The sequence below is a fragment of the Zootermopsis nevadensis genome, unplaced genomic scaffold, assembly GCF_977971745.1.
Source record: "Zootermopsis nevadensis isolate Lab colony 2312 unplaced genomic scaffold, Znev_1.0 Znev_ptg000006l, whole genome shotgun sequence".
In the NCBI taxonomy this organism is placed as follows: Eukaryota; Metazoa; Arthropoda; class Insecta; order Blattodea; family Termopsidae; genus Zootermopsis; species Zootermopsis nevadensis.
The window spans coordinates 9,805,081-9,832,625 of NW_028259138.1; the positions used below are offsets into that span (position 1 = coordinate 9,805,081).

A 27,545-nucleotide genomic window follows, 5' to 3' on the forward strand; every position below is an offset into this window, starting at 1 on the left:
CAGGTTCGAAGTCAGTTATGTGGCTGTCATCTTAGTACCAAATATAAATATAATGTCGATGTTGGTGTTCTGGTATTCTCGGTACAAGACCGCGCTGACTTCTGTGTTACAACACAGAAAGAAACTCGACATCTCCACAGCCGTGAGGACTTTACATCTCATTTATTAACAATTTTATCACTCTAGTTCTAGCCACGGTGGTCTAGCGGTTAGGACGCTGGCCTTGTAATCCTGGGGTCTCGGGTTCGATTCCCGGCGGTGCCCGAATTTATAACTTGTGTTGGGCAAGGCCGTGGTCTAGGCAACACGGAGTTTTCCTCCGTGGCATCCCAACAATTACTCCATTCACACACAGAAGAAGGCAATGGCAAACCACTTCTGGATCATCTGCCAAAAACGTATATGAACAGGTCCCAGTCCGAGAAAAGGATGGAAGGATCCTGTTCATATGGACCTGTCGTCAGACAGAACACTAAATAATAATAATATAAGTTCCCTGGAAAAGGAACGGGGAACCGCGTGTGTTCGGAATCCTTTACTTCATTATGCTGTGCATCTAATAGACAAACACTAATTCATCCGCGTTAGGAACTTTGTGAGCGAGAAAAAATCCCCACATTATATTATGCAAAAGAATCTGGCAGCATTATAACATTACTACCTATATATATGCAAGGCTACAGACGCAGAATGGACTGATGAATTCTTATAACTACAGTGAGCGAAGTCCTTCATCAGAAGACAAAATCAGCGTAGCTGGTAAAGGAATTTCCCAAAACTTATGCAACCCGGATGTTTATTTCCACGTTCACGAGATCCCACTACTGGATCCTATCATGAGCCAAATCAATCCAATCAATACCCTCATACCACAGTTTTCCATTCTAAAATGTTCCTCTTATATGCAACTTGGTATTAGAAGGGGTATTTTTCCTACACGTTTCCTAACATTGATATGCTTTCCCAATATCCAGTCTACATGCTTCGGGCATTCAACTCTCCTTTTCATTGCCTAAATAATATATGCTGAAAGTTAAGAATTATGAAGGTGCTTACTATGTAGGCCCAAATTTGTCCTTCCATCATCAACATTCTATCTCTTACATTCAAATACTTAAACAAGAGGCAACAAGAAAACTAATGACAATAACACTGGGGGGGGGCTCTAGGAATAAATGTTCCACTAAATATGTGAGAACATGTCCCATCTTACGGACCACAAGCTGTATTATGACGGAAAGGTCTTTAGACTACAGACAGTTATAAAAAGGAAATTAAGTTTACGATGTGCGTATTTCATAAATAAGGGTATCTGAAAGTACAGTTATTTAATAAATATGCGCGGCGCATAAATCTGACAAAGAGTGAAAATAAATTTGCTATGGTAATGTGACAAAGGCGCGTCTTATGAAAAATTAATGACATTACCTGGTTTATATATCTAAACGACACAAAGCCATGCAGATTTTAAAACGCTTTATAACACCAGCTGAGTACAAAGGGAAAAGGGAGTTACCTAATTAATTATGCAGGCAGGCAGTAATAAATGCAAGTCTATATAACTGCGCGCGAAAACTTGGAATGCTCAGTTTAATAGTGTACCGAATTATTTCAAGCACATTTGTGTTCCGAGGACTGTGTAGCTTAAGGTAAGTACATTCCGCGTTCAGTAAACTTATGTTGCATCAAAGCGCACGCACGCATGCACAAACACAACCAGTTCTGCTTCGTTTTCTATGTGAGTTCATTCAACTGCGCCTTTACAACAACAAATAAGATTATAATACTCAATAATCAGTCGTATGGAAAGGAAGTGGTCGTTTACCATTTTACTAAAATATGTCGGCAATTAATTGTTCAACTTAACGTAGTCCGGGATGAGAATAGAAATCTAGATTTAAAGAATAAGCAGCTCAAACGCTAAGAACTACACAATAATGTCTGCTTTGTGTTTCATATTTAGTGTATTCTTGATTCGAATCTTGGTTGGTATTTCTGGAAAGTTTTGTGGCTTTCCTCAGTCTCTCCAGATGAATTCTAGAACAGAGCCTTACGGATGCATCCGTTCCAACTCGCCGGTTAGCACCACCCCACAAGAATACCGACAAATGTCCAAGGATTACAGAAACATTTCTGACGGCATTAATTCCGTGGAGCAGAATGCTTATTGAGAGGCTTAAAGTACGCTTAGCTAGTCAACAAATTCCCACCTTTTTTATGAAATCGACCATTCAATGCCGTATCCACGTAAGACAGCAATCGGCCTCTCTTCTGAGTCAGATGAATTGAATCCTCACCCCCAAAATTATATCTCACTAATATCTATTTTAATATCATCCTCCTACTTATAACCAGGTCTTCCGAGTCATGTCTACTATTTAGGCTTCCAAATAAAAATTTCGACGCATTCATTAGTTCCACCATGCGCGCTACATGCCCTGCTCATCTTATCCGTATTTATTTCATCTCGCTAATACCTGCCACGGTGGTCTAGCGGTTATAACGCTGGCCTTGTAATCCTAGGGGTATCGGGTTCGATTCCCGGCGGTGCCCGGATTTATAACTTGTGTTGGGCAAGGCCGTGGTCTAGGCAACACGGAGTTTTCCTCCGGGGGCTTCCCCGGTTTCTCCGTGGCATCCCAACAATTACTCCATTCACACACAGAAGAAGGCAATGGCAAACCACTTCTGGATCATCTGCCAAGAACGTATATGAACAGGTCCCAGTCCGAGAAAAGGATGGAAGGATCCTGTTCATATGGACCTGTCGTCAGACAGAACACTACAAATAATAAAAAATAATACTATCTGGTAAAGAGAAATATTCTTCAGTCTCCCGTCCCATAGACGATTTTCACACTCCCCTGTTTCAAAGCCATCAAGAGGAATATCCACTGATGAACATTCTCATATAGCTATTGGAAGACTCATTGGAATTCAATGATGAATAATTTAGCCCATTTATTTCTATCCCTTACTATTTTCTTATTTCTTTTTACATTTCCGTCATTCTCCCATTCCTTTCAACTTAGGCCGTATTACGTACAGTGTTAGTTTAGCGTAGCCACACTGCAATCACTTTAGAAGCTGTAAAATGGGAGCAGGACTTGTAAACAACAACATTTTGTAGATTATCCTCATTGCTGATAACATTTAAACCACTTTGACTGCAACTAGACAAACGTTAAGGCAACTTATACAAATGTTTTGCTCGTCTATAGCTGATAACAATTTCAGCTACTTTGTAAACTAAGTTCAAAGGAACGTAGAATATACTTATTGGGCCCGTGTTAGTTTATAAGTCATTATTATTACATGCCAAGAGACAGATATTTGTTGAACGCAGAGAAATGTCACGTTTCAACGCTACTTAGTGAATAATACGGACCATCTATGTGACGACTGGGGCGGGCATTAATTTCAACAACTTAACAGTATAAGATAGTCTGAAACATGACGACCACATAGCAAAGTTTCTCTGTCGTCACTTGCATTACAACATTTGAACGAATTTAAAGTTCATGCTACCTGGGATTACTCTGACGCAATATAACCCGTAACATTGCTGTGACACAACACCCTCTCTGAGTTTGCATTTGAGAACAGAGAGAGGACATTTATTTAAGTACTACTAATTGATTTTATGATCAGTTACGGCCAAAACAAATAATAGCGAGGCGACAAATAGGAGCTAATGGGTGTGAGAAAATTGGAATTGATGTACTCATAAATGCGAATCAAAACGGAGCAGGTAACTTTAACATAATCACAATGCGTCTATACTGCGTTATATAATAACAATATCTGTGAAGTGTAGATTTGATTCAAGTGGTTCAGATAGGACCAGCTTGTCGGCTGTTGTAAACACGGTGCTGAACCTTCACTTTCCACTAATGACGAGCGAAAATTCACCTCTCAAGAAGGCATCTATTCAATAGAAATGGATATAAATGTAATGAGAGACTTCTGTTTTTTACAGTCAAGTTTCAACATGCTTACTGCAGTGTTCCTGTGGGCAAGCCTCGTTGGTCTTACGGTTCACGGTAAGGCAACTGCTTCTGAATGTCGGAAACGCAGCAAGAGTGCTTCTTGTGGTGAAAGCGGTGTAGTCAAACCGGACCTCCTTACAAGAACTAGGACTGCCATGTTTGTCTATCAGATTTTTGCATTTTCACGTTTCCTGTTTAAATTAAATGGTACAATTTCGTATCATATACATTTAGCAATACAATACTAATTCAAAAATCTAACGGCCAATTAGGACACATATTCTAATCTCACGCCCTTAATAAGCGCTCCGGGACAATGGTAAAATGTACTTATTACAGATAAAAGTTTTCTTTTGAATGTTTAAACATAATTTCGAAACATATTTTATTTAGATTTCTGTCTTCCGGGTTGTTGCGCCGTGTAGTATGAATTCATCGCCCTGATGACGGCGACAGTATGACCTCTGAAACGTTGGTGAACATCTATCAGACTACACGGCGCAACAACTCAGAAGACAGAAATCTTCATACTCATCGCCCTGATGATGGAGGCAGTGTGACCTCTGAAACGTTGGTAAACGTCTACCAGACTACACGGCGCAACAACCCAGAAGGCAGAAATCTTCATACTCATCGCCCTGATGATGGAGGCAGTATGACCTCTGAAACGTTGGTAAACATCGACCAGACTACACAGCGCAACAACCCAGAAGACAGAAATCTTCATACTCATCGCCCTGATGATGGAGGCAGTATGACCTCTGAAACGTTGGTAAACATCGACCAGACTACACAGCGCAACAACCCAGAAGACAGAAATCTTCATACTCATCGCCCTGATGACGGAGGCAGTGTGACCTCTGAAACGTTGGTTAACATCGACCAGACTACACAGCGCAACAACCCAGAAGACAGAGATCTTCATACTCACCGCTGTGAAAACCTCAAATCTCACACATTTAATTTAGTTTCTGAGGCACATGGTGCGATTATGAGAACATTAATGAGCCTAATGGGTCGCATACAAATACTCCTCTCCGTGTCAGAGCGTCCAGATAGCTTTCGTTCATTCATAGATTCTCCGTTCATGACCAACGTCACGCTACGAAACAGTCAGTCCGAATGTCGGAGTTTACACAGAAGTACCACACATGAAAGCAAGCGTTGCCAATTGATGAAGGCTTTTATACGTGTTCTCACTTCTAAAGTTTAAAAGAATTGTATGAACATAGAGAAAGTTTTAATTGCGATTACAGTGTGAGACATGAAACACTGCTCGGCGCAATGTTTCTCTCTGCTTGCAGGGGTGTCCAGCGTCGCACTAAGTTGGTATTAAGGAAAATATAAGTGCAGGGACTTTACTGTCGATCGCATTCTGTGTTAATCGAAGATGCTCAGCCATCTACTTATCTACTTTTGAATTAGGTTGTTAATATTTTAAGCTTGGGGAAGTGATGGCGGCTTATTCCGATCCATTATAAAGGCATTATTCTGGGCAAACAAAAGGATGATAACTAGATATTTAATGACGTTTAATGATGCTACGGACGAGATTTAAACCTGGTACCATACACGATAACCTGCTTAATTGCAAATTCATTCTATTGATATGTTATTTAGGCTTATTACACTAGATGCAAGTATACACAAAACGAGATGTAGACCATCCAGGAAAGTTCCACGTAATTATCCAGAAAGTCTCAAATTCATATTTACAAACGTTCTTCTGATCACTGTCATATTTAATCAATACTGAGAAAAATACGCATGTATTGTTCATAAATACACTCGCAGATTCTGCCTCGTGATCTAGTGTAGTATGGTCATAAAGAGAGAACTGAACGGATTATTTTAAATCCCCTGACGCTTATACCGAGTCCTGTCATGAGATCGGAGTTCATATATCACAGTTATTTCAAAGTAAATTATTTTAAATTCTGAAATGTAGCATCCCGGCGTGTTACTTGTGTATTATTGACTCTATTATAACTGCCCTTTTCCATAAAATTCTCGCTGTTTTAAGAGTATTCGAAAAATAAATTGAATTAAATGTTTTGACCGAAAGCGATCATCAACAGGTTCAATCAGATTGTACCAAAGCTACTGCACATCTTCGATTTATCAACAGCCGTTTTCGTTTCGAAACGCGGACTTTAATACTAACGAACGCTTGCAGGTGTCCAGAATCTCTTCGTCACAGCTGTTTGTATTCCAATGCCTGCTTTGGTATTTTATTTAATAATTTATTTAATTCACCTTTTTCTGAATATCATGCTATACAGTGTCGAATTAAATAATCTGAGCGATTAATGCCTAACTTAAGGTACCATCCCGGCATTTGCCTTTAGAAACTGAGGAAAACCACGAAACCTCTCGGTCAAGATACTGGGAAACTGGGACCTCCCAAATGCTAGCCACTCGGCGACGACGTTCGGTCGTCACTTTCTAAGTGTTTGGTAATACTATTCTATCGACTGTATTTTTAACTTTACTAAATATATCTGACATACTCAATCTTTTCTGTCTGTATTTTGTAAGTTTTTTACTCTTGTAATACCTAGTTAAGGACGTAAAATCTAATTTCTACCATTTACAGTCTTTCTGTGTCGCTTTCTTACAAATCTCAGGCTTCTTTAACATATTTAAAAGTTTCTTTTTCAGCCGTGTTTTACTTTGGCACTGTACGTAATGCCTGCTTTGAAACCTCTCAAGAGTAATGGTGCCATATGAAGGTTTAAGTCCCTTAGTTTTTATAGTATCGTGTCATTTAGTTCATAAAACCTAACAGCCTAAATATTTAGCATTAATAAAGATCCACTCAGTACTTCTTTTATTTTCAACCATGCTTTTTGTTAAATAATTGCTATCAAGTATCGCTGTTTTAGATTTACGCCGACGTATTTTCTGACATCTAATTTTAACAAAGCTGATTAGGTTTCGGAGGACCCTGGGTTCGAATACGGCCGAAGACCACTTATCCTGAGCTAAATCTTTTTATAAATTTTATTATTTTCTTCGTGTAAATGTCAGAACAATACATAAATTAGATAAGTAGTTCTGCTTCTCAATTCATCGTTCACAAGAATTCAGCCCATTTAGGTTATTATTATTATTATTATTATTCCATCTGTTCACCATTTTATAGGGTATTTACTTCTGTCTACCCGAGACAAACTTTGCCCCTGAGGTACATAGTGCAGCAGTTATTTCCGAAATACATTTTGTTTTGAATATTTGTTACTTGAATTATAATTAGCATTGGCATTAGCACCCAGTCCTGAAGATGAAGTCAGTATATTTCTCCGAAAATTTTATATTTAGCTGCACGTTCCCAAAACATAACTACATCCACGAACATCGATAATGCTGTAAGCAATGTATCAATAGTGACTGTGAAAACATTCTTTATCCCACCTTTCGACCTTATTAAACATATGAAAATTTTCATTGACATTACGAAAGTAATGGACTTCATTCGAATTAAAACAACTTTAAATTTTCAGGTGCACCAACGACAATAAATGCTCATCCAGTATCGCCGAATGATGTAAGTTACACACATACTATTACAGGACATGTTAACTCTTGCTGGGTCGTTTTAAATAAATAAACATCTGGCTAGCTAAATAAATAAAGTGATAAAAATAAAATAATTTTTGTAATATTTACTGTGGGCAGTAGACAGTTATTTAAGAGTTAAAGAGATTTACTGTACTTGTAGAGCACGAAGGTTCATTACGTGCAAAGCAGCACAGTCTGATTTAAGACAGCAGTGTTAAGTCATAGCGCAGATTCAGTTGATAATGGCCACATCTAAAGTATTCGACTGTAAACTTACTCATATTCTAAGCTAATTATAAATTTTGTATTTAACGATTTTGAACAAGCGATTACTAAAATAACTGCACATAATACAGGCCACGGCCAGTTAATCATAAACTGTCATTCTTGTTATAGACTGAAATTAAAGACAGGATAGAGGTTCAGCCAGAACAAGACGAGAATGAAGCGTTAATTGACGGAGACAAGCTGCCCGAAGACAAATCGAGTGAACTTCCCAAAAGGTCCTTCAACCAGATGAGGGCAGAGACCGGAGGTCTTTTTCCTGGTTTCCATCAGAGTGGTGACCCGACGCTCATTCTGGGGGGCTTTTCACTCATCACGATGCCAATGCCAGGAGCGAACGGATTCTTACAGAACATCCTGCCGCTGCTGCAGAAGTTCCCTGCCCCCACGCAACTTCTATCAGGATAGAGCAGACCGAAGGAATCGGATGTTGAGAACTTTGTCTTTGTTGTTACACATTATGTACAGTAAATCCATTTAAAATTTAAAATATGGTTACGTCATTTAATCCTAGATCCTTCTAGTCTTACGGAGCAAGGCTGAAGCCGGCCGGTAAGTTCCTTAACATCGCCTGAGAAGTTCAGACGCGCGCGAGTACGCTTAAGGGAGTCTGGAGACAATCAAGCCACGTTGACGAGTGCTTGCAACAGTATACGGACCGAAAGACTAAAATTTAAAAGAATGTCTTTTCCTGTTCTTTCGTACGGGTGTCAAACTTGGTCTCACACTCGAAGGGAGGAATAGAAATTGAGCATACTTGCGGCAAAGTCACGCCAACACCTGAACAGTGGTAGCTGCATCCCGCAACAAACAATCCACTCCGATAAGCAACAAGTAAGACAGGAAATATAAAACTTTGAATTTTTAAAATGTAGTTTGATTAACGAACTGACTCAGAAGACGTGCAGGTAAGATCGACATGGTAATTTCATCAATACATACAATTAAGACAATTATGCAAAAATTGGCGCCAACGATGTAACTGCAAAAACGTTGGATTAATTCAGGAACTCAGTCAATCAGGATGATCATCTTTTATCGGAGTTGTGTTGGAGGCCCAAATTATGTGGCTTGGAGATATAATGAACTGAGTGATACAGATTGACATTTTATTATAAAAATAGAGAGTGGTGCTTATTAACGTCTGTCACCGTCAGAAACTAAAGGTATAGTGTGTATTGAGATATAGCGAGTCAATTCACGGATAAACACCCCCCCCCCTCCCAACCAGAGTAACAAGGGTAGAACACGTAATTTCTCTGCTTCTGATTGGTTACTAAACTAGAATATAAACCAAATAAATCTGCTGTAAAGAATTCCGTTGTCGAAGTCCTGAGATAAGTCTATGAAGACATCATAGGCCTTTGTTAAAATACGGATTCTATTCTGACATGTTAAAAAAAACAAGTATCGATGAGCCCCCAAACACAGCGTCTGCCAAAGTGACGAATAGCTTACAATAACTGTCAAAAACAATTTTGACGAAAGTAACTTAACGTTACGACAGCAGAATACAAAGAACACCTTAAGTTACACATAATTTACAGCAATGTCAGTTATCACTCCTTATTTATTAAAAGCTGTTCAGTTTCTACGGCGTGTGCGTGAGTTTTAGTTTTCCAATTAGAGAACACAAAAATAATTTAAGAAAAGTAACACAGAATTACATAAAATAAATAGAAGATTTCTGTCTTCTGGGTTGTTGCGCTGTGTAGTCTGGTCGATGTTAACCGACGTTTCAGAGGTCATACTGCCTCCATCATCAGGGCGATGAGTATGAAGATTTCTGTCTTCTGGGTTGTTGCGCTGTGTAGTCTGGTCGATGTTAACCAACGTTTCAGAGGTCATACTGCCTCCATCATCAGGGCGATGAGTATGAAGATTTCTGTCTTCTGGGTTGTTGCGCTGTGTAGTCTGGTCGATGTTTACCAACGTTTCAGAGGTCATACTGCCTCCGTCATCAGGGCGATGAGTATGAAGATTTCTGTCTTATGGGTTGTTGCGCTGTGTAGTCTGGTCGATGTTAACCGACGTTTCAGAGGTCATACTGCCTCCATCATCAGGGCGATGAGTATGAAGATTTCTGTCTTATGGGTTGTTGCGGTGTGTAGTCTGGTCGATGTTAACCAACGTTTCAGAGGTCATACTGCCTCCATCATCAGGGCGATAAGTATGAAGATTTCTGTCTTCTGGGTTGTTGCGCTGTGTAGTCTGGTCGATGTTTACCAACGTTTCAGAGGTCATACTGCCTCCGTCATCAGGGCGATGAGTATGAAGATTTCTGTCTTCTGGGTTGTTGCGCTGTGTAGTATGGTCGATGTTTACAAGCGTTTCGGAGGTCATACTGCCTCCGTCATCAGGGCGATTCACCGCAATAACCCAGAAGACAGAAATCTTCATACTCACCGCTGTGAAAACCTCAAATCTTACATAAAATAAATACAAATAATAAAGAAAGAAACTGCTATCAAGATTTATGACCTTAGTAAAGAAATAAAAGGAAGATTAGAATTAGTTAAATCAAATTAAACTGGATCTTGATGGGAAGCTTCAAAGAATGTCAAAGTCCAGTCGTCATGTCCGTAGCCCGTCACTTTGCTGATTGACCGATCGCTACTAACTAACTAACTAACTACCTGACGAAGTCCATAGAACAGGGTCCTTCTTGAGAAGCTAGCAGCACAATCAACAAATCAAGAAACTCCATGACTTCCATGCCATCGGAAGGTTCATTACCGTACTCGATTTGCGTGTGCAAACGACGTTGTGCTAAGATAAAGACGCAATTAAACTGAGGGACACAATGCCGTGTCTATTTCATTTCTGTTCTTACTGTACAATCCGAGAGATGATGGAAATTTTGGGAAGGTGCAGGAAGGAAGAATGGTCTCTCTCCAAAGACGTGCAGGTATTTGCTCATAAAGGCGATCTATTGGGTGGCAATTTGTCACCGTGTCGGAAAGACGAATTCCACATGTCTGGCTGCGTGTCGACTCGGTGACCTGCATTTCTATCAGCCACAAGCCAGCAGACTCATTGCTTGTGACAGACATTCACACGATCGCTTATTGCCTGTTCTTATATTTTCGTCCAGTTATCTGAGTTTGTATGCACCTTTCAGAGATTCTAATTCATTAAACGCTTCGGACCTCCCACTTACGTGTTCTTCAGATGCAGCGTATAAAACGAATAAATATAGGAGAGCCCTTGTCTTGTCTTCTATCAGCTTTAGAACTGCTCAAATAAATTCGATGTAAATCTGTGTTATTGTGGGGTCTGCTAAACTGTCGAAGATAACAAGGGATAAAATATCAAAATTCGAAAATGTGTATACAAGAATGCGATAGATCACTCCTCAGTTTTATGTGCTTTCGTGACTGAATATTAAAAAAAAATGTATTTATTATCCTCGCCGTTCGTGTTTGTCCGCATGCTACAATTCAATAACCTTAGGACGGATTATCATTACATTCAATACTGGAAATTTTATTAAATTTGTCTACACGTTCCAGTTGTGATTGAAACCACATAACAGTAATGGACACATTATATGAAAACGTACATGCGTTTCTGCGAGGATCTTGAATGAAATTCTTTAAATATTTATTTGAGAGAAAAATATTTCAAACGAGAACTATGGAGAAAAAAGAAACATTTTACGTCGTAAGATTTTACAATTCTGGACATAACTGAATAAAGATTTTTATGCTGCGTTAGGAATGATGGATTGATTCTGATCAAATTTACAGTATTTGTTGTTACGGTATACTTGTTTTACGGTACTTACAAGACAGCATAAAAACATAAAATCCACGAAATGAAAATCCAGATAAAATAACAGAGCAAACGCGCCAAAATTTTTTAAACGTAATCAGAGTTCATAACTTATTATTTATATTTTGAAGAAATGTAACATCTGTTTATACCTGCAATCCTTTACTTAATATTCTAATCTCTCTTCTCTAAGTCCTATTTAGTGAACATTAAAATTACTCTATCCGCCATACTGAACCATGTTCTATTGTCTCTGTATCATACACGACGAACTAGAGTCAACAAATCTATTGTTAATGTTACGTCTATTCTCCCATTGCTTATTGTTATATTCCCTTTTCACGAATCTGACGGATTGAAAACGTAAGGCTAGCTTCAGTTTCTCACGTAAGATAATGATTCAAATATTGCTTAATGACGGTCTTCACAAGGCAAACATTACACAATCACTATGTATTCATGCAATTACGCACTAATTTTATCCCATGCCTTTAAGTATTGAGCGACTTGTTTCGGATATACAGGTCTATTTACTAGCCCCTAAATTTGGGCGCAAACAGCACTATTATGCTGAAAAATTAAAATGTTTTACAAACAGTTTTGAACAATAAACTACTGAATACATGAAGCCTACACAAGCTTTCAGTTTGTTGTTAAAATAATGTTTTTTGGTAGAAAAAGTTGTTTAAATGAACGATTTGAATGTTACGAGGTTAAAATATAATAAATCTTCAACATCTTGCAGTTTATTGCAATTATTTCAGTCGTCTACAATATGCCTGATACCATTAGAATAAGACATTATCTGCTGGGCCTTAAGTCATCCTTGTACAAATCTAAGACAAATCCTCATTTCAGGGGCAGTTTTATCAGTTCTTCGGTTGTCCCGGATTCCTTGATCGATTTGCTCCATAACCTCAACATATTTTGGAGTCGATTACCGTCCATAACGCGCACTATTGAAACTCGTCTGCCCTCCTTTGAGTCATTGCACCCACTCGTAAACATTTCTTTAGCTCATAAATTTATACGCAACCGGTGTGCCGTGAAGGCCATCTAGATATGCAACGAAATTTTAACCTCATTATAATTATAACCATAATGAGATAAATAATTGTTAATCTTGTTTTCTGCTCTGTCTAAGTTTTAATTTTCTTTATTATGATCGGGCAGACTGAGGACAGACGAGATCTACTAAATGGAATTTGAAAGCAACACAACAACTTTGCAGCAAAGCAAGTGTACCTCCACTTTAATTTTACTTCTGAACATTCTACCCCCACCCTACAATATACAAATTGGGGTTGGTGTGCCACCATGATCCTTCGACAATATTTAGTGTGCCGCAAGTGTAAAAAGTTTGAGCAACACTTCTCTACTTAATACAATGAAATTATATTTTTTCTGAAAATGTAACTGATCTTCATACCCTGTGACACAAAACGTCGGATCGCGGGATCACTTTGTGCGTGTTATTATTCAAGCAGCCATGTTAAAACTCACACAGTAAAGTGTCATCACGTATCAAAATAAACTGAAATCTATCTAGATTCATAGTATATAAATATGACATATTTTTATCACTACCAATATAACTTTAGAGGTAAATTATAATTAACATTTCTCGCTATACTTATTATGAAACACATTCATTCTATTTATTTGTGTATGGTGAAAGACCAAGTTTCAGAAACACCTAAAAACACGATTAATTGTAGCTTCGTGTATTTTAAATTTTCGGTTTTAAATGTGACAAAAATATGTCAAATATTTACTCATCCATACCATGATGATTACCTTAGGTTCAATAAAATACAGGTTACAACACGAACGATGGCATTTGTGCTAACAGCAGTAGCGAGATGCAGTTGCAACTCTTCGAAGTCTTGACATTTGATAAACAGATCTACAAATATTGTGTTGAACGTCTGTGTCTTGGTTTGATATTGCTGTGGTATTTATTATTATTTATTATTTATTTAGTGTTCTGTCTGCCGACAGGTCCATATGAACAGGATCGTTCCATCCTTTTCTCGGACTGGGACCTGTTCATATACGTTCTTGGCAGATGATCCAGAAGTGGTTTGCCATTGCCTTCTTCTGTGTGTGAATGGAGTAATTGTTGGGATGCCACGGAGAAACCTGGGAAGCCCCCGGAGGAAAATTCCGTGTTGCCTAGACCACGGCCTTGCACAACACAAGTTATAAATTCGGGCACCGCCGGGAATCGAACCCGAGACCCCAGGATTACAAGGCCAGCGTTCTAACCGATAGACCACCGGTAAGATTATATCGACGCTGAAAAATTTTCATGAGTTACATTACAAAAATTGAGTTAATGTTTCTGGCACAATGTTGACTTTAGAGGGTCAATTGATGGCATATAAACTCGAAATACGCTACACCATCGGAGCATGCTTGCAATACGAACAATAGAGTACACAAATTAAAATACCACGAGTCCAACCAAAGGTGTGAGGTGAACAGAATAATGGAGTTAATTTCTCTTAAGTGAAGTCGAAAGAAGTGCAATAAATTTGAAGTAATCCGTCTAATTAATTCCCAGTGAGAGCACTAAAAGCAGACAAATTAATTAATGCGGCAAGTCTGCACAGAATCCATTGTCTTCACTACTGAAGCTGAGTTCAAACGGACTGACAAGAATTCAACAGGGAACAAAAGTAGCATTTTTGTAAGTAACAGAGTTTTTGTGTCTTGCATGTAAGAAGTTCTGTGACAGCGTGAACTTCATTTGTTGTTTAAGACCTTAGTTACCGTAGCAACAGCTAGTTTGCTGGTAAATCCAACAGGTTGAGTTTCTAACTTTATTGAACGAAGCTAAAAGTCAATGTAGTCAGTCCGTTTGTGAGCAACTTCTGAGCTCCGTGTGACACTTTTACAAATTTTCGTACGATGGTAAAGTTGCGTCGTATTCTGATATAATAAGTATATATTAAATCTTGTCCGTCTAATCACAATAAATTCTTACTAAATATTAAAATATTACAATAGTTAACATTTAAAATATTTAAAATATTAAATGATGTTCTTTATCGAAATATTTTAAATGTTAATTATTGTAATATTTTAATATTTAATAAGAATTTATTGTGATTAGACGGACAAGATTTAATATATACTTAATATATAAATTTTCGTACGTAAATATTTATAGAACACTCGAACTGAAACGCACTAAAATTACATAAATCAATTCCTTTATAGACGTAACTCTTTAATGTATACAGAAAAATATTACAGGTTAAAATTCTTTGTAATAATAGTTTTAACGCATTTTGTATATTTCAAAATAATACAAGAAAATCATTTTCAAGTACTGAAGTTAAATTGGCCATTCTCAGTTTTCTCCGGCCCACTAATGTATCCATCCCCCAAATATGGATTTATATCTCTGTTGAGATTAGGCTGGTCAAATACTAAACCTTGAGGCATAGGCCACAAGCCACAATACCGTCTGTACAGGCCTACAACTGAAGTGACGTCAAATTTTTCTTTCTCCGTGAATGTATAATCCGACGAAATTTAAAACAGAAAATAATATAATAATTGAGAGACATAAATTAACGCATTTGTGCCTGTAACTTAAGGAACTGTGTACGTTCGGTATGTAAATGTAATGTGACTCAAAACGGCGAAAGTACGTAATGATAGGTTTTAAATCCATTAATAAAATAAACTCTTTCAAAAATAAAGTATAACACTTTAGGCCACTGTATAAAGGAACTAGCTCCTACAGGTGAATCAGAGGATGAACCCCAATTATGACGTACCAATATAAAATTAAAATATCTACCAACGAAACTTAACCATCTCTACTGAGGAGCGTCATTATTACGAGGCTATCAGTCTGTAAGCTATTTTAAAAATTCCCAGCCTTGCATAGTACCCGAAGGTTCAATCCCATTCTCAAAAGGATCCGTCACTCATCTCTTAGGTAATGGACTCGATCAATTAATCCAGTCCATTATCTTCTGCCATGTTTATCAGATATTTAATTTTATTAATTGCACTGATTTACGCCTTGGTGTTCTGAACAGTCTCTAGCTTTAGGTTTTCCGATTAAAACTTTGCAGGAATTTCTTATCCTTACCATGTCCCGCATATATGATCATGTTTGATTTTTAATCACCCTAATAATGTTTTATAAAGAGCACAAATTATGGACCTCGTCATTGTGCAATTTTATCCATCTTCTTGTCATTCCCCCTCATGACCAAGTATTCCTCTCAGAAGCAAGTTCTCATACACCTGAAATCTGTGTTCTTCTCATGATGGACAAAACCAAGTTCAAAACCCTTAGTTCCACAAAGGAAGAGATAAAATTATATTACTGTATATTTTAATTTTTGTGTGTGTTCAGAGCGTGCGTTGATTTGCATGGACTACGGACGAAGACAGCACGTATCCACGCGAGCTTCAGTGACTGGTACTATCAGGTGCTTCTACGTTTGCAGATACATTCGGTCTGATCAAATAATTTATATTTCTTGAAACTCAACACTTTTGATGGCTGTTTGGTTGTTTCTTTCCAAATACCGCACGAAATTTCCTTTGCACGTAACCACAGATCTAAACTTAAAACCACAGCACGCATTTAGCTTTCGATACATAAGGCATCATTTTAACATCTGTGAGTGAGACGCTTTAGATGGAAACTCAAGTGACGCGAATCATGAACTCGACCGTATAACCAACTAAAATGCGATTAGTTTTCGTAAATTTGCCTTTCGGTTCGTGAGCAGTGTTACAGTAAAATGACACGTACACCTTGTATTTTATTTTCAGTTTGTTTAACGATGCTGTAGTAGCTCAGAATATCCACTCGTCCGAAACGTTTGATACATAAGCAGTAATACAAGCTTGTAAGTACATCGCACCAAATTCCGGGAGCCCACAATTAACATCTGTATCGCCGTGAAAACATTAAGTCTGAAATAAGACGTAGGACTGAAAATATGACGTAGGACTGAAAATAGGTAAACGACACTTTAGAAAACAGTCTGGAGATATATGGGCTGGTAAACGGAAATGCGTATAGAAAGAACTATTTTCTGAAGGCGTTACATAAACTGCACATACATTCATTTTCGCCGCAACCTTCTTCGAATACGAAAGCTCCTAATTTATTGTCTGATCCACAGAGCAGTAGCAAAAGATGGGAGAAATGACCAAGTGGAAACTCGGAGAAACAACAGTGACTTACTGAGAAAGAAATAAAGAAAGACCCCACCGACTGGCACACAATGGCGCAGAATCACAAGCACCTGTTGGACCGCAAGGAATGTGTAATTAACAGCCAATGTGCCCCGCGATATCGAGCCCTCATTAAATGCACGCCACATGTCACACGAAAACATTTCCTGTAGGCTTCAGTCTGATCTTCCGTGATGACGCAAACAAGTTTTAAAAGTTCTGTCTCTTTATGTAATATTTCGCGTCTACTGTGTTTAAAGTGTTGTACTGCATTTGTAATCTACCTTGTAACAAGAAGAGTCACTGTGTCTTACTCGGGCAGTTGAAAGTTGTTTCGCCTAACAAGAACATATCTTGGAACATGAAATTTTGCATCTTTCATCGGAGTAACGGAAATATTACGAAAGCAAAAAATAAGAAGTACAGATACAATGTCATACGAGGTGCGATCGGAAAGTTTCAACACTGCGTGTATAAAAACCCGTACACTTATCTCAGGTATTAAATTCATCCATCACCCTCGAAGTAGTTCCCCTGGGAGTGAACACAACGATCCCAGCGCCGCTGCCAAGCCTGGAAGCATCCCTGGAAATCTTTCTTTGTCAGCCTGTCAAGCACCATCTGCGATTCTGCCTGAATCTCTTCTATCGTCTCAAATCTCCTTCTCTTTAGCTGAATTTTTATCTTTGGGAAGAGGAAGAAGTCACACGGGGCTTCGTGAATGGCCTGCCGAATTTTCGTAACATTTTCGGGCGTTGTGCTCGAAGATGGTCGTCCAGAACGCTCGTCATCATCGACAGAGGTTCGGCCACTTTTAAAACGTGAATGCCACACAAAAGTTTGTGCACGACCCATTGCGGACTCCCCAAATGCTTGCTTTAGCATTTCATAGGTTTCCGTAGCCGTTTTGGCGAGTCTTTGGCAAGAGATTCAGGCAGAATCGCAGATGGTGCTTGACAGGCTGACAAAGAAAGATTTCCAGGAATGCTTCCAGGCTTGGCAGCGGCGCTGGGATCGTTGTGTTTACTCCCAGGCGAACTAATTCGAGGGTGATGGATGAATTTAATACCTGAGATATGTGTACGGGTTTTTATACGCGCAGTCTGGAAACCTTCCGATCGCACCTCGTATATTATAATATTTTGGTATACAGGCAGGAAACAAGAAGAAGAACAATGAATAGAAAATCTACAGCAACAAATTAATGTTAAGTTGACAGAAAGTGAAAACGAGCCGATGGCTGTCGGGCGAGGTGCTTACAAACAGTTAGGCAAACACGCAAGGCTGAGTGCAAAGTTTGAAACTAACATTTTTGGTGAAAACAGTTGATAAGATTTCCGGAAGACTTGTCGTACATCAAAACACTAGTTAAACAGGAAATCAGCGTTGTCTGCAGTGCAAATTTCCTTGAGCCACCCTCTGTTTCAAACGGCAAGACGTGAATTTTGTTTTTTCTAAATCCGAAACTAAAAGTAAGTTAAAATCTCCTAAAGTTTTCTGGTCAGTTGCACAATTACGTTCCATTGTTTCTACTTGTATGGCAGAAAGGCTCCAGGAAGATTTTTAGCTGAAAGTTTAAGACTGACTTTTTTGCAGAAGTTCCTCGCGGGGTGATAAGGTTAGAAATCGCTGTTCTAAGACGTACGGGTTACATATTTAAAGCACTTTGGTGACTCACAGGACTGTGTACCACCTACGATAACATTCAGTATCTCCATATTTTGCCCAATGAATGTATTTACAGTTTTCTTAGAATAAATAGTAAACAACTGATATTGTAATAGAGACCTACTGTGTTTTCGATAAAGTGGAAACTACATAATTAAATATATCTTATTTAGATAGCTTTGTGCTTCAGAGGGTAACATTTGTGAACAATTAAATTGTCTCTACGTTATCAAGAGGAAGATGTTTTCCAGTTTGAAATAAACTTTGTTCACATATATGCTTTTGTTTTTTTCTATTTTGTTTGCGTGCCACATTAGTCTTGAAGTTCGTTTAAAGATAAGAACCTATTTCTGTAAAGCTAACCTTAATCATGTTCAGACTACACACACCATAAAGATATTATACTCCACACACAACGATTCTGTTAGTAAAAATTGTTAAAATTGGTAAAAAGGTTATGTCACAATCTTTTAAATGTTAAGTTGTTTTTAGGAAACAACAATTTATTATTAAGAATCAATGTAGAGTAGGTGTTACACTGAATAGATGCGGATTAAAATTAAATTAACCTCATTAAATTTAGCGCAGAATATTAACACTAACTTTTAGAAAGTCAATCAGGCAAAGTAATTTCGGCGATGAAATCTGCAGACAGACACGGTATTGTCTTCATGAGTTGTAAAGAAAGCGCACAATAAGTTAATACGATATCAAACATGGAAGAAATATTTTCAAGAACGCCTTTGTGTACACAAGCCATTTCCAAGCGACTTCAGCTCTCTATTCGATGCTCCGAAACCCGCGTCTTATCGATGTTGACTTCACACCATTAACTCGAAAGTAGCAGTGCACTATACACTTCATTATCTTAGATAACGATAATGTGTTTAATTACTGTAATGCTTTCTTCAACAGAAATTGGAGGCTAAACTTACTAAGTGTTTGTCTATGGCGCAAAAACAAACAAAATCAAGCACCTGCAACAAAAGACGAGAAAAGTCCAAAACCAGTATAAGATAAATCAGACTTTATTTTCGTAAATGTTCTAAACCACGTCTTAGCGAATATACGTCACCCTTTTACTAAACCGATGCCGACCTAAGCGGAATTCAGACCACAAAGTCAAAACTAGATTCTCTGTGCCAAAGTAATTAAAGTAATGACACGACATTTCGAGGATAAAACATGCGGAGGACATAACTTTGTAATTCCATGCACTTATGCAAAGACGAAAAAATAATTTGACACTTTCAAGTACCGGAAATCAGATCATTAATAAGGTGAATACGATTTTCAATCGCTGCATTCTGATCTGTGGGTAGTACGTACAAAGAATGGTGTACCGTTTACACAACTAATTTACTGTGTCTCATATGAATATATACAAACTATTAACACCACATGTGATATTACATACACACTACTTGCTTCGGCATGTCGGTATCATCAGAGTATGAAGATTTCTGTCTTCTGGGTTGTTGCGCTGTGTAGTCTGGTTGATGTTTACCAACGTTTCAGAGGTCATACTGCCTCCGTCATCAGAGTATGAAGATTTCTGTCTTCTGGGTTGTTGCGCTGTGTAGTCTGGTCGATGTTAACCGATGTTTCAGAGGTCATACTGCCTCCATCATCAGGGCGATTCTTAGTATGAAGATTTTTGTCTTCTGGGTTGTTGCGCTGTGTAGTCTGGTTGATGTTTACCAACGTTTCAGAGGTCATACTGCCTCCGTCATGATCGCCCTGATGACAGAGGCAGTATGACCTCAGAAACGTTGGTTAACATCTACCATACTACACAGCGCAACAATCCAGAAGACAGAAATCTTCATACTCATCGCCCTGATGATGGAGGCAGTATGACCTCTGAAACGTTGGTTAACATCGACCAGACTACACAGCGCAACAACCCAGAAGACAGAAATCTTCATACTAACAGCTGTGAAAACCTCAAATCTTACATTATCAGGTATGTTTGTGGATATGACAGATGTCAACTATCACTGCTAAAATACGTCCTTATTGGGTTTATACTTACAGTATATAATCACTGAGGTTAAAATTCTAAAATACAATATATGTTATAATAACAAATGGTAAAAATAATTAAAGCGAGGTATTTTAAAGACAGAAAATGCTTGTAATTTGAGGGTTGCCGGAAACAGAGGGCGATAGTAGCAAGAAAGCAAACGGCAAACGTTTTTTTAAAAGCGTCAGTGCAACGCCAGCGTGTCCTTAAGCTTCACAACAGTTTCACCCCAAAAAGGGAGGAAGATGTCTCTTTGCTGTGTCCCTGAAGTGTCATAGCTGGCAGGTTATCTCCCAGGCGGGTCGTAGAAACACAGCCCTAACAACATTCGACGGAGACCATCCGTCTTCGCCTCGCACGTTGATTCACCGGGAGCTCTGAACCCTTACAGAAACGTCGCAAGGAAATCGGCGCTGTGATCATGCAATCGGAACTCCGTAATTTCAATTGAAAAAGACACTCAAGATGACTGTCTTCTGGGTTGTTGCGCCGTGTTGTGTGGTGATCGCCCTAATGAAACCTCTGAAACGTGGGTACATTTCTACCACACTACACGGCGCAACAACCCAGAAGACAGCCAAATTCAGACTCACCGCCGTGGAAACCTCAAATCCTACAAAAATACATTAATAAGGCCGAGATGGAGGGAAATGTTGAACACATTTTGACTAAGAATTTCCAAGCTGTAGTCATCAGACCATTGAACGATAAATCTAAATTTAACATTATACTCAACGATTCTACCTGAGGCGTATGGTTAGGCCTTCGAACAATAATGGGGTAAAAGATGTAAAATGAGTCTCAAGTTAATGATAATATGCTCCCTGCTTTCACAAACGCTAATTGGCAGACTCAGTCACGGTTCTAAATCAATTAAACTTCACACATAGTAATATACCACAGCAAATAAATATAGCCTAGATTACTTGTAAGTGTAGTCTTTTAATTGATATGTGTTGGTACTCGCGCTAAACCACGGCTGTTCTATCAGATTCAGACCACAAATCAATTCGTCGATATTGGTTTTCTAGTTTCCAACGCCACGTGGACTTCTAGGTAGACACCAACGATTCAGATAAAAATACATCTTCCATTTTCTGGGTTGAAAATGGAGGCAGCTTGCTGCTCCGGAACGTTGGTGTCTATCTAGAAGTTCAGACGGTGTGTACCACGAAAATTTAAAATCTTAGGTCAGTCGCTTCATCCACAACTTCTTAATAATCGTAAGAGAGACGTCAATTTCACGCTTCGTTCGTCTTTATCCCTGGAGAAATAGCTCCGTATCCAGTATGTAAACTCCAGGTTGGGAACATGATTACAAAGTGAATATATATGACAGTTTTAAATAAAGAATTCGGACATCAATTTACGATATTTACAACATTATACAAAAATTTTCGTATCTTTAAAATTCTTGAGGAGATGTGAATTAATGATCCTAAGTGCACAAATCATATTGGTTTCATCTTCAGGAAGCTGTGATTAAGGCTAAGTACTAGGCAACTATGACACGAACTTTCAAACACAACCAACGCCAAACATATCAGTTAAGAAAAGTAAGAATCTGTACTGTTTATCCGCGAAATTTGCATAACTTTGATATTCCCGCAGCCTTCCTAACGGCCAGTAGATTAGTCACTTTACGTGACAGACGACTAATGCTACACTTCTGAAGAGATCTGAATTTAATTTACCTTTAGTAAAATCCATTATAGTGTAAAGTAATCCACTAAACCACTCGTTAAACATGGACGAAATGTCACACGAATAATAAGTAATAATTGCGGTGTGTAGGAGCTAATAAATTTACTGCAGATTTGTGTTTAATTTTATGATCTACTGCTGACAATAACAGCAGTGAACAGTCGTATTTCGGTTTTAGTTACACGTATATGTCAAAAGCATTGTTACGAATCTGACATTTTCCATTGGTTTTTGTGTTCGTTTACTAAATATAAAATGATTACATTAATATTTACGCTGTGGATATCACACCAAATATCAGTAATTATTTTCGCTTGCAGACATATGTGTAATTACACACACATCAAACAAAACGTTTAGAATAGAATCTGTTCGTCGTGATATGAAATGGAGAAAAATACGCTAGGAGGAATTACATAATTTACACTCTATATAAATGTTATTATGGCTGTGAAATAAGTGCGGAGACCCTAAAGGAAGAGACCACCTGCAACATCCGGATGGAGATGAAAGATAATATTAAAAAGCACCATACAGAAATAGTGTGTAAGGGTGTGGACAGGATTTAACTGTCTCAGAATAGAGTCCAACAGTGAACTGATGTGCACGTGGGAAAATATTCTCGGGTTCCATAAAATGCGGGTAATTTCAGACTAGGTTAGTGACTATAATGTTTCATAAGAACGCCATTGCTCTAAATGTAGGTTTTATTACAGTCTTTTACGATGAACCATTTCTGAAGGAGTCGATAATTTCAACTTGACGTTAATGTACAGCAGGAATATAATGGGTGCTTAGGGGCCAAAATGAATTTTGCCCATTAATATTCAATTCCAAATATCATATAAACAGACCAGATAATGTCGCAGATAAAGAAAACAAAAAAGAACTTCCTATTATTTGTTAACCTTGTACATTTTTTTTAAAGAAAGCATAAATTAAATTAAATATGAACAAAATTCATATCTCGATTGTTTCATCGCTGCAACCGACACTAACCCAAAACACCACTAGAGGACTCTGCAAGCGACATTTTAGTGACTTGCGGAATCTAAACTGAACAATAAAAATAACACCTCTACAGCTTACGACTATTGGCTAGTGGTCATATTAACGGTGCCGTAACATCTGTTACGACCACTTGGAAAATAATGGACGAATTTACAATTACCTTTAACGCACAGGGGGCACTGCGGCTAATTTATCGGCACCATCGCAGCATTCGCGCGCAGAGTCCGAGGATACACAATGTGAGCCTGACACACGCAAATCCAGCTGAGAATCAAACCAAGTACCTGTAAAACAGAAGTCAGAATCGTTAACACAGCACCAGTCTTAGCCTTTTATGGCACTAAAAATTTTATTATAGCGTTCACAAAAGCCAGTTAATAGACTCCGTTATGAGTCAGATTAATCAAACCCCCACCCCATTTTCCTAATATAAATTTTAATATTATTGTCCTATCTGCGCCTAGGTCTTCCGAATGGTCTCTTTCCTTACAACTGAAAAAGAAATTGTGTGCACTTCTCATCACCAAATGAGTGTTGTATGCCCTGCTAATTGATCATGATAACAATATTTGGTGACGTGTGACGCTGTTCATAGAGCAATATTCTCCAGACTTCCATCACTTCATCTCTCTTACGTCCAAATCTTTTCATCAGCACTTCGTTCTCAAACACCTTGGGTCTGTATTCTTTGCTTAATGTGATATGAGAAAGAGTACAGTTACTTTTTGTAACTTAAGCTTCAGAAATGTCTGTTCCTATGGAAAAATAATCATTTCAACGGCGGAGAAAAGTGTAATATTTGTCAGAGTTCTGGTCGCAGCGGATCAACTTCCACGAAGTCGAAACGACAAGACAAAGGAGACAAAATGCACATGAACCATTAGTAAGACAAGAAACCTAGAGGAAGCTGAAGTTTTCAATTACGAAAGGAAGCCTTGCAGGAACTAAACTACACTGATATATAATTTATATGTTAGGACGCGCGAAAAGTATTAATCTACCGCAAAAAGGAAGGAATTCCGTCATGAATTTCTGACAGAAAAGTGTAGACGTCTAACAGATTCTAATACTGAGGCAACAAGCACTTCCTTAATTAAACTAACAGTCAAGTGTTCAGCTAAAATATGAGAATCGTTTCTCAGGACATCAGTAGAATATTCATGGATCGTTTAACAGAAGCAACATACAAGGCTATATAATTTACATTACAGCTCTTCAGGTAAAGCCAGAGTTCTCTGAATTAACACAAATTTAGATTTTTCTATAAGTAACACAAATATAGGTTTTTTAACTAAGTAACATTCAGCTAAAAGAGAAAAACGCTGTATAATAGCTCATTCTGCTAAAATTAATTGAACAGTGTCAACCTATAGAAGTACATTTGAAACATGTCACAGGAAGAGATGATCTTATGATTATCACTTCTGCTTTATTTTCTGGAGATCCCAGGTTTAGACGACTGCCCCGAGACCAGTTACCTTGCCTGGGGTTTTGTAATTGTTATCATTCCCTAAACCACAATTGAATAAAATATAAATAAAATATATACAACAAGTTTCAAATGATTGTAGCTAATCCTCACCTCCGGTGACTGGTTGTCATTATACAAACACAATTGATTTATTGTATTTAACTCAAGTACGTTTCAGATTGAATTATAAACCTTACAAATACTGATGCTAAACACTAGACAAAAGTACCGGGTTCCACCTCACCTGTCGCCACTAGTCTATTACATTTAATGAGAAATAGACACCTAAGATGTGAGCAGATTCAAATTCTAAATACGTGTTACGTAAACCATATCACATCCACTTTGCTTAAAAAGATGTTAATATAATGAATAAAATATTGCCACAAATAATTAATTATAAAATCACTCTGTATCATTCGGTCAGCTATGAAGGTAACAACAATAAGCTTCATCGATGTCCAATAAAAGGATTCCGAAGGGCGATTTCATAACTCTTCTGTTCCAAGTGAAATCCGCGGTCCCAGACAAAAACGTGAAACCTTTTTTTAAGGAGGAACGGTAGTGTATAAACTAACATACAAAGGGGCACATTAAACAACTGTACAATTAACGAATTCAGAGTTATCATTAGGTTCATTAGTAATTATTTTTAAGACATTACTAAATGGCATCACAAATCAATTTTGTAGCTTGGAGTCCTCACAAAATTAATTCACATCATGGGATTCTCAGACTAAAGAGTCTGAGAATCACTTACATTAAGTACAGTAGCCATCACTACTAGAAAGCAACTCAGACAAAGCACAACCATAGCAAATATCACTGGCAATAGCTTGGAATGCACTCGAAGTGAACATGTAAGTTTCCACATGGGAAAACTTTGGAAACTCCTATGGGAGTTCAGAAGATTTGTATAAGTTAAAGGGAGTAATTATCCTGGAGGGTTGTAACTTATGGAACGTCAACATCAACAAATAAGCACTGACTGTACTAACAAACGTACTCACATTACGGTTTAGCGTCGGGAAACGACGACGGAAACATTTTAATTGCGCATTAAATTTAAAATATAGACGGCAGAATTTGAATAAAAAAGCATGTAGAACCCTAAGACTCGAAAGACTATAACAGTAAGTTCGTTGTTTAATGCCGTTCCAACTCAGTAATCGTAAAGTACAGATCCACTTCTTCAAACTCCGGCTCTATGATCCATCAATCATGGACGCTGACTAGTCCCATTCTCATCGACCGACACACTGAAATGTCAAGAAGCTACAGACTTACAGCGAGTCAGAATATGAAGGATTTCACCTTATTGGCAATGAATACAGTGATGAAGATCTTTTAGGTTCAAATATTCTCCTTAGCACCTTGTTCTCTTGGGTGGAAGAACGCATCTGAGATCAGTGCATAACACATAACATTAAAATTTCGTATATTTTAATCATCAGTTTTTAGATATGATGAAATTTCAAATCTCCACAATTCTAAATTAGATCTGCGTCAAGACTAATCCGAAAGCTTAAAATCTATAAACGCCGCGATTTGGCGGCAACTTCTTCGACTCAACAGTTTAGCAGGTCACTCTAACCAGCTTGCAAAGGCGCTTAAGTCAGATGAGGGCTACATATATTCTATGAACAGTCAACGGCCCTAAAAATTCCCCAGCCATGGTCTAACCATTTCTCCTGCACGGCATTCTTGAAACATCCCGTAATTTAGTTAAATGGCATTACAGACCGGACAACACGCATCTCTGCAATTATTTGTGCCCAAATGTCACGTACTCGATTGCGTCATAATGAAAATGGACTCGCGTTATGAAAATAATAGTCCTTCATCTTGTACTTCCGTAGCATTGTGTCCAAGATGTGTAAAGAAAGCAAGAGTTTTAAGTTGTAAATAAATAAATACATTGCTAACTCCATTCATGTCAGAGGGAAAAGGAAGAATAATCGATTGTAATGCGATTTATCGCTGTTACCTCTTCAGTTATTTAGAGCGGCGCATAGCAGAAGATGTGGTTGTGTGTGTTCACTTTCTTACAGACGCATCACATTCAATGTTGACTTTTTATTCATACTGGAGTGATGAAATATATCAACACTTTCTCAGGGATATTCAAGGGTAATATAATCGCATTTGCTAGCGTTGTTATATTGAATTCTAGAGAGTTCCTATCCTATTATATCGACAACACTTGTATACATGCAGTTATAACTCTCAAGTTGATTTACCTTTACAAGACATTCAAAAACCCCAATAAATCTTTTATCAAAATGTATGTTTCTCTTTTGTACTGCTGTACACTTATTTGGATTCAAGTGTTAAAGTTAAAGATGAAATCTGTTTTGTAAAAGGCAGAGAGAAATACGTTAAAAACGCAGTTTTTCCAACAAACATTTAATCGGTTCGCTATATTTTCAGCAGATACCTTTTTTTAAGGGTTCCTTCCGTCGTCTTAGTGTTGAGTACGAACACCGGGGAACAAGAGGCTAAACTGACCTCCATCAGCATTAAACAAGTGTATGGGTAAAATCATAGACCACATCCAGTTATTAAAGTTATATGTGTGCGCCTTTTAGTCTCCATAATTTCTGAAGCCATGCACCTTCTCCTAAATGCTGTAAACATACGAAGGTCTCTGCGGCCACTAGTAATGGGCTGTGCGTGCCCATGAGGCCACCGTCCTGCTCTACCCTTAATGCGTAATACGTGTTGAGGGCCCAGACATGTGACGTCATACGCCTTCCCGCAATTAAACCCAAACCAGCATGAAGCAGTTTGCTCCTAAAAGTAAGTTACGTTCTCCAGGTTCGATCCAAAGACACTAGCTAAG

The 27,545-nt window shown here is 38.1% G+C and overlaps 1 protein-coding gene and 1 long non-coding RNA gene across 4 annotated transcripts in view; one reads left to right on the top strand and one right to left on the bottom strand.

The window, feature by feature from the left end:
* The window catches only part of LOC110828983 (uncharacterized), a 239,085-nt gene that overhangs the window by 8,557 nt on the left and 202,983 nt on the right, over positions 1-27,545 (bottom strand). For all 3 annotated transcript variants that reach the window (XR_015533830.1, XR_015533829.1, XR_002542818.2), the window contains one exon: positions 23,393-23,516. This is a non-coding gene — a long non-coding RNA (uncharacterized LOC110828983). The remainder of the gene's footprint in view (positions 1-23,392; positions 23,517-27,545) is intronic.
* Positions 1,602-8,262, top strand: LOC110828984 (uncharacterized). The gene is made up of 4 exons (XM_022062245.2): positions 1,602-1,649; positions 3,980-4,043; positions 7,493-7,536; positions 7,947-8,262. The coding sequence occupies exons 2-4, from the start codon at positions 3,992-3,994 to the stop codon at positions 8,241-8,243; spliced, it is 393 nt and encodes a 130-aa protein (XP_021917937.2). The 5' UTR covers positions 1,602-1,649; positions 3,980-3,991; the 3' UTR covers positions 8,244-8,262.

Coding starts and splice junctions, on each gene's coding strand:
- LOC110828984 (XM_022062245.2), top strand. CDS start 3,992: ATGCTTACTGCAGTGTTCCTGTGGGCAAGCCTCGTTGGTCTTACGGTT. Junction 4,044..7,492: donor CGTTGGTCTTACGGTTCACG/GTAAGGCAACTG, acceptor TTAAATTTTCAG/GTGCACCAACGACAATAAAT. Junction 7,537..7,946: donor ATCCAGTATCGCCGAATGAT/GTAAGTTACACA, acceptor TTCTTGTTATAG/ACTGAAATTAAAGACAGGAT.